At 42.2% G+C, this 10408-nt stretch overlaps 2 protein-coding genes across 2 annotated transcripts; both read left to right on the forward strand.

Annotated features, from left to right (window-relative positions):
- On the forward strand, nt 1–339 carry tal2 (T-cell acute lymphocytic leukemia 2). The gene has a single exon (XM_041937475.1). It carries the CDS (start codon nt 1–3, stop codon nt 337–339), a length of 339 nt encoding a protein of 112 aa, XP_041793409.1.
- Nucleotides 340–6063: 5724 nt separating this feature from the next.
- On the forward strand, nt 6064–10408 carry LOC121606208 (UDP-glucuronosyltransferase 2A2-like). The gene is made up of 6 exons (XM_041936403.1): nt 6064–6787; nt 7031–7179; nt 7264–7395; nt 8345–8432; nt 9465–9684; nt 10030–10408. The coding sequence occupies exons 1-6, from the start codon at nt 6064–6066 to the stop codon at nt 10313–10315; spliced, it is 1599 nt and encodes a 532-aa protein (XP_041792337.1). The 3' UTR covers nt 10316–10408.

Genomic DNA, 10408 nt, shown 5'->3' on the forward strand with positions numbered 1-10408 from the left:
ATGACCAGGAAGGTGTTCACCAACACGAGGGAGCGCTGGCGCCAGCACAACGTCAACACCGCCTTCGCCGAGCTTCGCAAGCTCATCCCCACCCACCCTCCGGAGAAGAAGCTGAGCAAGAACGAGATCCTGCGCCTGGCCATGCGCTACATCAACTTCCTGGTGCAGCTGCTGGAGAGCCAAAACGGTCAGCCGGCCAGCCACTCCCCCACCGCTCTGCTCACCTTTCTCAGAGGAAACATGGAACAGCTGCACTCCCCTCCACACCCCTGGGCCATGACCAGCGACACAGAAGTCCCCTCACCTGGATCCAGCTGTGACAGCTCTGAGGCCTGGTAGAACTACAGCCACACAATAGAAGAAAGAAGAAAGAAACTCTTGAGTGGACTTTTTGACCCTTTCCCTGGGTTTAAAAACTGATCTTGTCCTTCCTCCAGACTCAATTTGTCTCAGCATTTGCCACCCTGTGTGTGACTTGTGTTTCACTGCAGAAGCTGCAATATTGTGTGATATTTGTGGACGTGGCTGAACATGTGGGTGCAGCCTCCACGCTGATCACTGTTGAAATATGATTTGCGGGTGAAAATTAATTTGTATTTTGCATGGATGTAAACCTGGATGTACATTATTCCCTTCATGTCTTCATGTTAATATTCCTTGTTGCCGGCCGCCTGGAACTAATTTGGTTTTGCAATGAGAGGGTGTTTTTGCCGGTGAGGAAAATGGAGGGGATTAAGGAATTTCTCATTTCAAGCGATAGATTCAGCAACGCATTTGAATAGATAATGGCTCAGCCAATTCTGCAGACTGCAGTCGCCTCAAAATAGCCAAGGGCACTTTTTTTTTTCCATCGACATGCTGTTTTATTCTTGAGAAGGCAAAATCTGACCTTTTCTCTTATCTCTCAAGGTTATGTGACTTCAGAAGAATCAGTTGTGAGAAAGATTTTTCCCGGTTTCCCCTTTACACGACGTTGTTCAGTATTTGTTCCTTACAGACTTGTGGTACTATGGATGGGGCTGAGGAATTTCAGCAAAACTGACAATCCTCTTTCAGTAATTCCCTGCTTCACCACGCAAATATCTTCTTATTTCAAAGTCTTTCGATTTGAAATTTTTATTTCAAAGTCTTTCCATTTTTGTAAAATATGCATGTCATATAGCCAAAGATTATGAATTGATTGTCTCCTGTGAAGAGTGTGCTAATTATCTGCTGATACCTCTTTTGTAAGTTATTTTGGTTTGCTTGTGAATATACAGTATGTTATTTATTTGAACTATTTATTTAATAAATGATTTGTTAATAAAAACACTTTCTGCAGCTTTTTGCTCAAATTACTTCACACACACATAAGTACTTTTTATAGCAGGAAATATCTCTGTTTACCACATGGCTTGAGTGTATGTTCACACTGATAAAAATGACAAAAGTAAATATACTCAGATCACCCACAATGCAATGCACGAAGGAAACGGAGGAACTGCTCACAGTTGGAAAAATGTAAACAAACTGTGGTAAAACAGGAACAAACAAAAATGAATGATTAAATCCTTGGACAAACATTTGCAAATTTCTCAGTTTGAGTGGCATGCATCGGCACACATACTGCATCTTTCCTGTTAGTATGAAACTGTTTGGCGTGTTGATTTTTTGCATACTAACTACTAAAACAGTATACTAAGACTATTTGTATGTAGCGTGGAATTGGGCCACACTGTTCACACAGTGTAAGACAAAACTGAGTTAAGAGCAGAGCTTCTGCCTCTTTGTTCGGGCTCAATAAGGCCAGAAACATTTGTCCACAAGCTCTGTGATGCCCGTGTGGACACAAAGCTGACCTCTGCTCTCTGTCTACTGACCAGCAGCATGAGAAAGCAGCACTGAAAGTGACAGCTTAACTTGTAACCCCAGGGTCAGAGTTCATTCTGGAGTCAAACGCTGTCCAGTTGACCAATGCGCAGGTGGAGTATCTCGAAGGAAAACACCACTTTGCCGCTGCACACAGTATTTAATAGCACTGAAGTCATAACTAGTCAATATAAAGGCAGGAATTACTTGAAAAATAACCAAAATGACACAACTCATTATTAAGTAATTATCTTTTTCTCAATGAATCCATTAATTGATTAATTGCTTAGACTTTTTTTTACATGTCAGGAAATAGTAAATAGTGAGAAATGCACATTTTAATCTTCCAGAGTCCAAAGCAATGTCTTCAACTTTTACACCAACAGTCCAAAACACAAAACTGTTTACAATAATATGAAGATGCTGCTACAAGCACATATTTGCTATTTTTGCATAAGAAATGACTTAATCTATTAACAAAATAACTGATCAATGGCCTATTTGTTTCAGCTCCAGCTCTAATATCAGCGGTTTCATTGGCACCCGGCTCCATTTAAACCGAGGTCAGACATTTACATGCCTAATCGTCTATTGTGGCTGTAGAAAATGTGCCTCGTTTTCCGGGAAAAGGCTGCAACTAAATAAGCTGAAGAGTAAACACTGAGTTGGTTTTGGGCGCTTTCACTCTGGCTGTTAAACTCCGGCTAATGGTGTGTAAACGGAACAGAGGGCAGCTGGACACACTGACTGGAGGCCTGTGGGAACTGACAGGTGACCCTTTGTAATCCTGCAAAAAAAAAACCTAAATAAATCATATTGCGCTGAGAGAGTGACAACTGCACAGCAGCAGTGAGGTGGCTCTTCCGCAGCATGCATTTGGGTAGTTCTTACCTCATGTGCAATTTTACGGTGAATTGAGCAATTTCATGGTAAACTGAAATAATACCAAATAAACCCACCTACTATTTATTAATAGCTGGACCTCCTGGTAATATAGGATGCATATTAAAAATAGTTCTTTGTATGTTGAATGTTTTGGTGTAATTCAGAGTCCCTAATGTTTACTTATTCAATTATTATTCACCATTTGAAACTAAATAGGAAGGCATATGACAGCTCGTGCACACATGCTATCAGGCTGCAAAATGCATTTTGCTGATACACCTTATTTACAGAAATCGCCCAATCACAGCATGATCATCACTCTGACCTCAACTTTCTAGCAGGATTATGAAACCCTGCATTGAAAATAATAACAAATCTGTATGCTTCTCATTCCCTCCACCAAGTATATTTTCCTGATTGACTATTCTCTCCCAAGTATGTGGGTAATCGTCTATTGAGAGCACATTTCCTTATCAGCGTCTAGCACACTGTCTGAATCTGTTATCACAATGGGCCAGATCAGTGCAGGCAGCCCCTCGCTCTCCCGGCTGAGGCGCCCATGAAAAAGAATTTCTGGAGTTGGGTGCCAACCGATAGGCCCTGAGCTCTTTATCCCCTTAAAGCCAATTCACACTCTGCATGTTTAAATATCTCAGCTTCAACCCCTGCCCTCCCACTCCCGTCATGCACTCGAGCCCCCCCCCCCTCCTTCTTCGCATTTCCTCTGGCTCTCTCTCACCCCTCCACGGCTGAAAGTCCGAGCGTGGACCGCCGTTGCGGCTGACCTGCAGCCTGGATGGGTGGGTGGGATGCAGGTGCAGGCTGATTGGAGGGTGAAAGAGGAGGGGAGTCATCCATTGTTGAGCTGGACAGCACCCTCTCTCTTCTGGAGCACCCTCTGATGGGGGAGCCCACTGACAATCACACATCCTAATCTGATTATGCAAATGTCTACTTCAAAAAGCAATACGCTGTAACCCTTACCCTGTGGTGGAAAGACAGAGCGAGGAAGACGGACGGAAGGACAGGAAACAGCAGGAATGTAGAGAGACGAGGTTGGATTCCTGAATTCCCAATAAAACTAAAGATGAGGGCAAACTGCACATTCAACTAAATGACTCTTTTTTTGCATGCAACACCGGAATATACCAATCATTAGTTTCACTCACGCACTCTCTGCACCACCAGGGGAGGTCTGAGAACAACACATTATACACTTACACACCCTGAATGGCCACTGACTCCCTCAACAGGGCATTGAATTCAACATTCAAATGCTTATTGTTTTTCCAGACGCTCCTGAATCCATCGTCAAAAGGAATCTACAATGTTAATGAGGGGGCCAAAGCACCCAGAGTTAAGATTTAGACACCCAAACAGTTGGAGGTGACATTTCCCAAGAGCAACACAGCCTTGACGCCACTGGTTCCTAAAGGCATGGTCGACAACCCCCGCCTCCCCAATATTCACACCGAGCTGACCTAACTGACCCCAGACGTTTTCTGAAATCAGCTGCCTCATTCTAGTGGTGGATAAAACAAGAGAGTCAACAGCCACGCAGCAGCTCCGTGAGGCTTTGCTTCAGGCCCAGTGATACCTGAGCTAAATGCTAATGTCAGCACGCTAACATGCTCACAATGTTAACATTCTGATGTTGAGCGGATACAGTGTTTATGTTCATCATCTCGGTTAAGCATGTTAGCATGCTAACGTTTGCTAACTAGCACTAAACACAAAGTAAAACCGATGGTGACGGGAATGCGTTTATGTTCGCAGGTATTTTGTCGTAAAATTACAATTCGTTCCTGACAAGGACGCGAATGTGTGCACCAAAATTCACAGTGATCCATCCAACAGTTGTCGAGACATTTCGATCAAGACCACAGAGGTCAAACTCACGGTGGTACCAGAGGAGAAGTCATTCGGATACGTTGTTTGGGAAGCATGGAATTCTGTACATGGGATTTTTGAGCATGCCAACCCAATCGGAAGACAAACTCACAAAATATGACCTGCTGGTGGCACCACATGAACAGTTAAAGGTGGGGTGGGTCAGTCTGGAGAAAGGTTGTTGATATTGCCATCTTTCCATCTTCACAATGCAAACTGGGAATACCAGTTGCTGTGTTGTGTCACCCGGAATAAAACTGTAATATTGCTCCCGTTATTTCTGCTCTCATCCATACTGAATGGAAATAATCTTTGAGAAAAGGAAAACCTAAAGGGGGATATTGGATTTTAAGTGTCTGTAAATACATTCTGGTTCCTTTATTTTGAATTTTAAAAATGGGGAAAAAAAAAAAAAAAACTAGAGAAGCGTTATAGCATTACCCTGCCAGATTTACCATCCCTGTGGTCCCCCATCTCCCCTCCCCTTCCACTTTCTCTCTGCACGAGCACAAACACCAACTGTTGCTGATTGGCTGGAATAGCGTTGTGAGGTTTGGTCACTTTGTTTGACATTAACAGAGACAGGGCTACTATTTTTCAGTGCACAAACTGAACTGACAGCCAGAATGGTTCACTCCACCTTTTAGGAATAACTCCGTTCCCCACGGACATCTCACCAAACATTAATGTAAACTCATTAAATAGTAAAAACTAAAAATGTCAACCTCACGGTGGCAAAAGATAGAGGACAGCTAATGTATACTGACAACATTCTCTTGGCACCATGTATGTTGAGGCAAAATTTCAGAGCAATCCATCCAGTAGTTGTCCAGTTTAGTCTGGACCAAAGTGGTGGTTAAAATTATCACAAGTGAGAATAAAATGGTTACAATACAACTACTTTTGAAATGTGATTTTCAAACAAAATCTGGTTGCACTTTGAATTTTAACTCACCTTGAAATCCTAAATCAACAATAATCGTCCTCTCAATGAAGCCAAGGCGTCACGACACTTCAGTGGTATGCAGGGGGATTTGTGAACAGGCAGCCACATGCACACACAACTTCCTCATATTATGTGAGTGTGTCCAAGCCCATTTAGATGAAATCATTGTCCTCTTCTGTTACTTTATTCCATCTCTCCACGGCTAACAACTAGAATCTGGGGATCTGAAGTCTGGTTTTGCTTTCTGACAATGGATTTCCAAGACAGGTTAGAGATCCCTCTTAGTATTTAAAGTAATACTGACTGTTAACTTTGCAGCCACTACCCTTTACCTCTAACCACTTGCTTATGGGGATGTTATCTAATCAGTCATACAGTGCAAAGAGGAGTTACAAGCCAGAGTTCAGAGCTTTTTTTTAGTTAATAATTATTTTTCTAGTGTCTTTTAAAAAGGATCAGGCCACAGCAGGCTTTCCACCTCACACAGAGACACCATGAAGCTTGGAGAGCGACTCTCTGCTTGCATCCTGCTGGTACTTTCTCTGACATGGAGCGTAAATGGAGGCAACATTTTGGTGTGGTACACTGATGGCAGCCACTGGATTAACCTGAAACCTGTGCTGGAGACGCTGATCGACAGGGGGCACCAGGTGACGGTTCTGGTCCCGAGCGCAACACTGTTCATGAACACCAGTGAGCCTTCCAGCATTCGCTATGAACCCTTCAATGTCTCTTTCTCAGTGGAGGCTTTGAAGGAGTTCATGGAAAAGTTCCTTCACTTCTCCATGTACGAGATGGATCATATGAGCTACTTGCAGATTTACATCAAATTCATAGATTTGATGAAGCTCGACCTGCAGCATACTTTGAAATATTTGGACGGCGTGCTGAAATCAGACGCCATCATGAAGAGGCTCAAGGATGGAAAATATGACCTTCTCTTGGCTGACCCCATCTACGCCGGCAGTGACTTAACAGCAGATATTTTGGGCATCCCCCTGGTCCTCACCCTGCGCTTTTCCCTCGCAAATAACTGGGAGAGACACTGTGGTAAGCTACCTGCTCCACCATCCTTTGTCCCAGGCGCTATGAGCAAACTCACTGATAAGATGGACTTCACAGAAAGAGTGTGGAACTTCCTCTTCTACGCACTACAAGATATTGTGATGAGTGGCATTTATTGGAAAGCCGTCGATGAATATTACTCGGAAATCAAAGGTGAGTAACTCAGCTACAAGAAGCACTGTGTGTGTACCAAAACACTTTTCATGGACCACATAAAGTCCAATAATGTTTGAACTGCTTTGGATTAATTACAATGTTTTAAGTCAAATTACTTTTGTTAACAATTTGATATTCTAAATAAAATCAAAATATAAATCCAAGTAAAAGCTTAGCATTCACATCTGAAGTATTGGGGATACTGTGAAATGGGCAGCTGTCATCCATTACTTGTGACAGGAACACCCACCAGTGCCTGTGAGATGATGGGTAAAGCAGACATCTGGTTGATTCGTACCTACTGGGATTTTGAATTCCCTCGTCCTTTCCTCCCGAACTTCAAATTTGTTGGTGGGATCCACTGCAGACCTGCTAAACCTTTACCAGAGGTAGGGCTGTCCGTGCTATCACATGCATGCTAAACTAAATAAATTGCTGGTTGTTTTGTATTGACATAGTTACTCTTCTTGCAGGACATGGAAGAGTTTGTGCAGAGTTCTGGAGATGCAGGCATTGTGGTCTTCACTCTGGGATCAATGATCAAGAACATCACCACAGAGAAAGGAAACATGATAGCCTCTGCCCTCGCTCAGATCCCGCAAAAGGTCAGAGGATGAATTTTTACATGCCAATGGCGGCATTGTTGTGACCGTTGCCAGTCCAAGTCCAGCTGGAGTTGCCAATTCAATGCCAGCTGGCGACCTTTATTGCATGTCATGCCCCTGTTTTCCCCCCATTTCCTGTCTACCTCTTCACTCTCACTATCCATTAAAAAAAAAAGCTAAAATCTTGAAAGGAAAAAAAGACAAGGTTGGAGGCCTACTGGAATTAACCCGACTGACCTCTAAATGCAGTTATACTCTGTTAAAGTTTTAAAGTTAAAGCATGTTTTAGTCAAGTCCAGCATATGAGGCAACCATTTATTTCATAAGAAAACCAACTTGTAGAGACCTGAAATGGCTCAAAATAGGTAAACCTTCAATTTTACTTCTAACACTGATGTTATGTAACTAACAAAAACAAAGGAAGCTAAAAGTTAACTGGGATGGTTTCCCATCGGAAGCAAGGTTTAAACCTCAAACTGATATTCATACCGCGCTCGCAATCAATAAAACCAACACCTCTCTGCAGGGTTAGATATTAATCAAATGATGATAAGGTAGGAGGTCAACAGACACATGATTTGCAGTATATCTTATAATAAAGTTCTAATGATATGGTGTTTCTTTCTGAATGAAAAGGGATATTAGCACAGGATGTAAGGCAAAAACATTGCAATTTAAGAACAATTTAAGAACATTTGATGGGAAAGGTGGAGATGGGATTTTAAAAAATGAGTGACACTAACAAATCACATCAGATAGATTTTGTACGTTCACCTCAAACCACACTGAAGATCAACCATTTTACTAAAAGTACTGAAATTTTGTTACAAAATACAAATATGTTTCTTAATCACCTTAGCATTTATTTTTAAATGTACTATTTAGCAGTATATTAAGACATAGAATTAGCAATCTTTCGGTAGAACAGTGTTATTACGATTGCTTATAGGTGCTGTGGAGATACAGTGGAGAAAAACCACAGACTCTGGGTGCCAACACCAGAATATACAACTGGATCCCTCAGAATGACCTACTGGGTAAGTAAAACTTTTATCAAGCCTACCGAACAGCCACTCAAGACTGTAATTCTCAGGACTTCTCAAGGTATCCTGATAATCTTTTAGTTTAGACAGAACAAAATCCTAAACAATATTCTACACTGTTTAACAGATTTTTTTAATGTAAATATTGATGTAAGTATTCAGACCCTTTGCAATGACACTTTACATTTAGCTCAGGTGCAGCCCATTTCTCTTGACTGGAGTACACCTGTGGTAAATTGAATTGACTGGACATGGTTGAACATGATTTGGAAAGGCACATACCTGGCTATATAAGGTGTCACAGCTGACAGTGCATATCAGAACAAAAACAAAGCGATTCAATTCAAGCCAACTGCCTGCAGAGCCCTGCAGAGGTTCCCATGAGCACAGTGGCCTCCATATTTCTTAAATGGAAGAAGTCTGGAACAGCCAGCACTCTTCCTCTCATGTTGTGGGAGATGTCACACTAGACGTGCCAAGTCTGTCTAATCTGACATGCTAGACTTTTCATTGGGGTGTTGTTAATTGGTTGACCATGACTGAATCGTTTCAAAATCGGGCTAGAATCATGTAGTCTGACACAGGTATTAGGGACAACTCTGTGAATGACCGCGAGTAGGACAGCCAGAGCCCGGTCAAGAACCCAATCAAACATCTCTGAAATGAAAAAATGGCAGTCTACAGACAGTTCCCATCCAAACAGACAGAATTTTAAAGGATCAGCGAAGAAAAATGGTAGAGAATTCTCAAATCCAGCAGTACAAAGCACTTGTAATCACTGCTGAAGGTACTTTAACTACATATTGAGGTAAGGGTCTGAATACTTATCTCAATATATTTCAGATTTTATTTTTCTTAAATTTGCCCAGATTTCTAAAATTCTGTTAACACTTTATCATTATGGTTTATTGGGTATACACAGATCAGGGGAAAAATGAATTAAAACAATTTTAGCATGAGGCTGCAAGAAGACAACTGAATGCACCATATTTTTAAGATTTTTTTTTTTTTTTGATGCCCTATCAGGTCACCCCAAGACCAGAGCTTTCATCACCCATGGTGGCACCAATGGGATTTACGAGGCCATCTACCACGGCGTTCCCATGGTGGGAATCCCCATGTTTGCTGACCAGCCAGAAAACATGATCCACATGAAGGCTAAGGGAGCTGCGACTATTGTGGACTTTAACTTCATGAAGACTGAGGACCTTAGAGATGCAATCAATGCTGTCATCAATGACAAATCGTAAGCTCACTAACCTGCACTTGGTTTGTTTTGGAGTATTATAAGCTATTTTCCTTTGCTTTTTTTGCCCTTTGGGAGAGTTCAAAGTTGATAATGATACAGACTGACGACATGCCATTAGGGAGCCATGGTCTAATGCAGTATGACCGAGTTCCATTACCACCACAGAGTTTCAAGGTCACAATGAGATTACAAAACTGGCTGGACTTCCCCTAATATATTGGCTTGACTAAAACATTCTACCCATCTCCCCCTTCATAGCCACAGCAAAGAAAAATGCATACAAATTGAAAATATATAAATGCATTAACTCACAGTTTCACCCCTGCATATCCACACTCTCAGGTACAAGGAGAATGCCATGTGGCTGTCCAGTATCCACCATGACAGACCAGTCAGCCCTCTGGATGAGGCCGTGTTCTGGATCGAGTACACCATGAGAAACAAAGGAGCCAAGCACCTGAGGGTCCAGGCCCATGAGCTCACCTGGTACCAGTATCACAGCCTAGATGTCCTGGGCCTTCTCCTCGCCATCGTTCTCTTCCTCATACTCCTCTTCATCAAGACCTGCAAATTCTGCTTCCGGAGGTGCTGTGGCCAAAAGGGAAAAACAAAGACAAAGGCTGAGTAACTGAATTGTAATGTAGTTGGTGAAGTTGATGGGCAAGAAAAAAACAGTTCTGAAACATGTAATGGAATGAAATGTGTGGATTGGGATGAGTTA

This window comes from Chelmon rostratus, chromosome 5 (genome assembly GCF_017976325.1).
Source record: "Chelmon rostratus isolate fCheRos1 chromosome 5, fCheRos1.pri, whole genome shotgun sequence".
Classification (NCBI taxonomy): domain Eukaryota; kingdom Metazoa; phylum Chordata; class Actinopteri; order Chaetodontiformes; family Chaetodontidae; genus Chelmon; species Chelmon rostratus.

Excerpts from the sequence above, each read along its gene's own strand:
- tal2 (XM_041937475.1), top strand. The coding sequence starts at position 1 with ATGACCAGGAAGGTGTTCACCAACACGAGGGAGCGCTGGCGCCAGCAC.
- LOC121606208 (XM_041936403.1), top strand. The coding sequence starts at position 6,064 with ATGAAGCTTGGAGAGCGACTCTCTGCTTGCATCCTGCTGGTACTTTCT. Across the intron at positions 7,396-8,344 it reads TCGCTCAGATCCCGCAAAAG|GTGCTGTGGAGATACAGTGG; the intron begins GTCAGAGGATGA and ends GATTGCTTATAG. Across the intron at positions 9,685-10,029 it reads GCTGTCATCAATGACAAATC|GTACAAGGAGAATGCCATGT; the intron begins GTAAGCTCACTA and ends CCACACTCTCAG.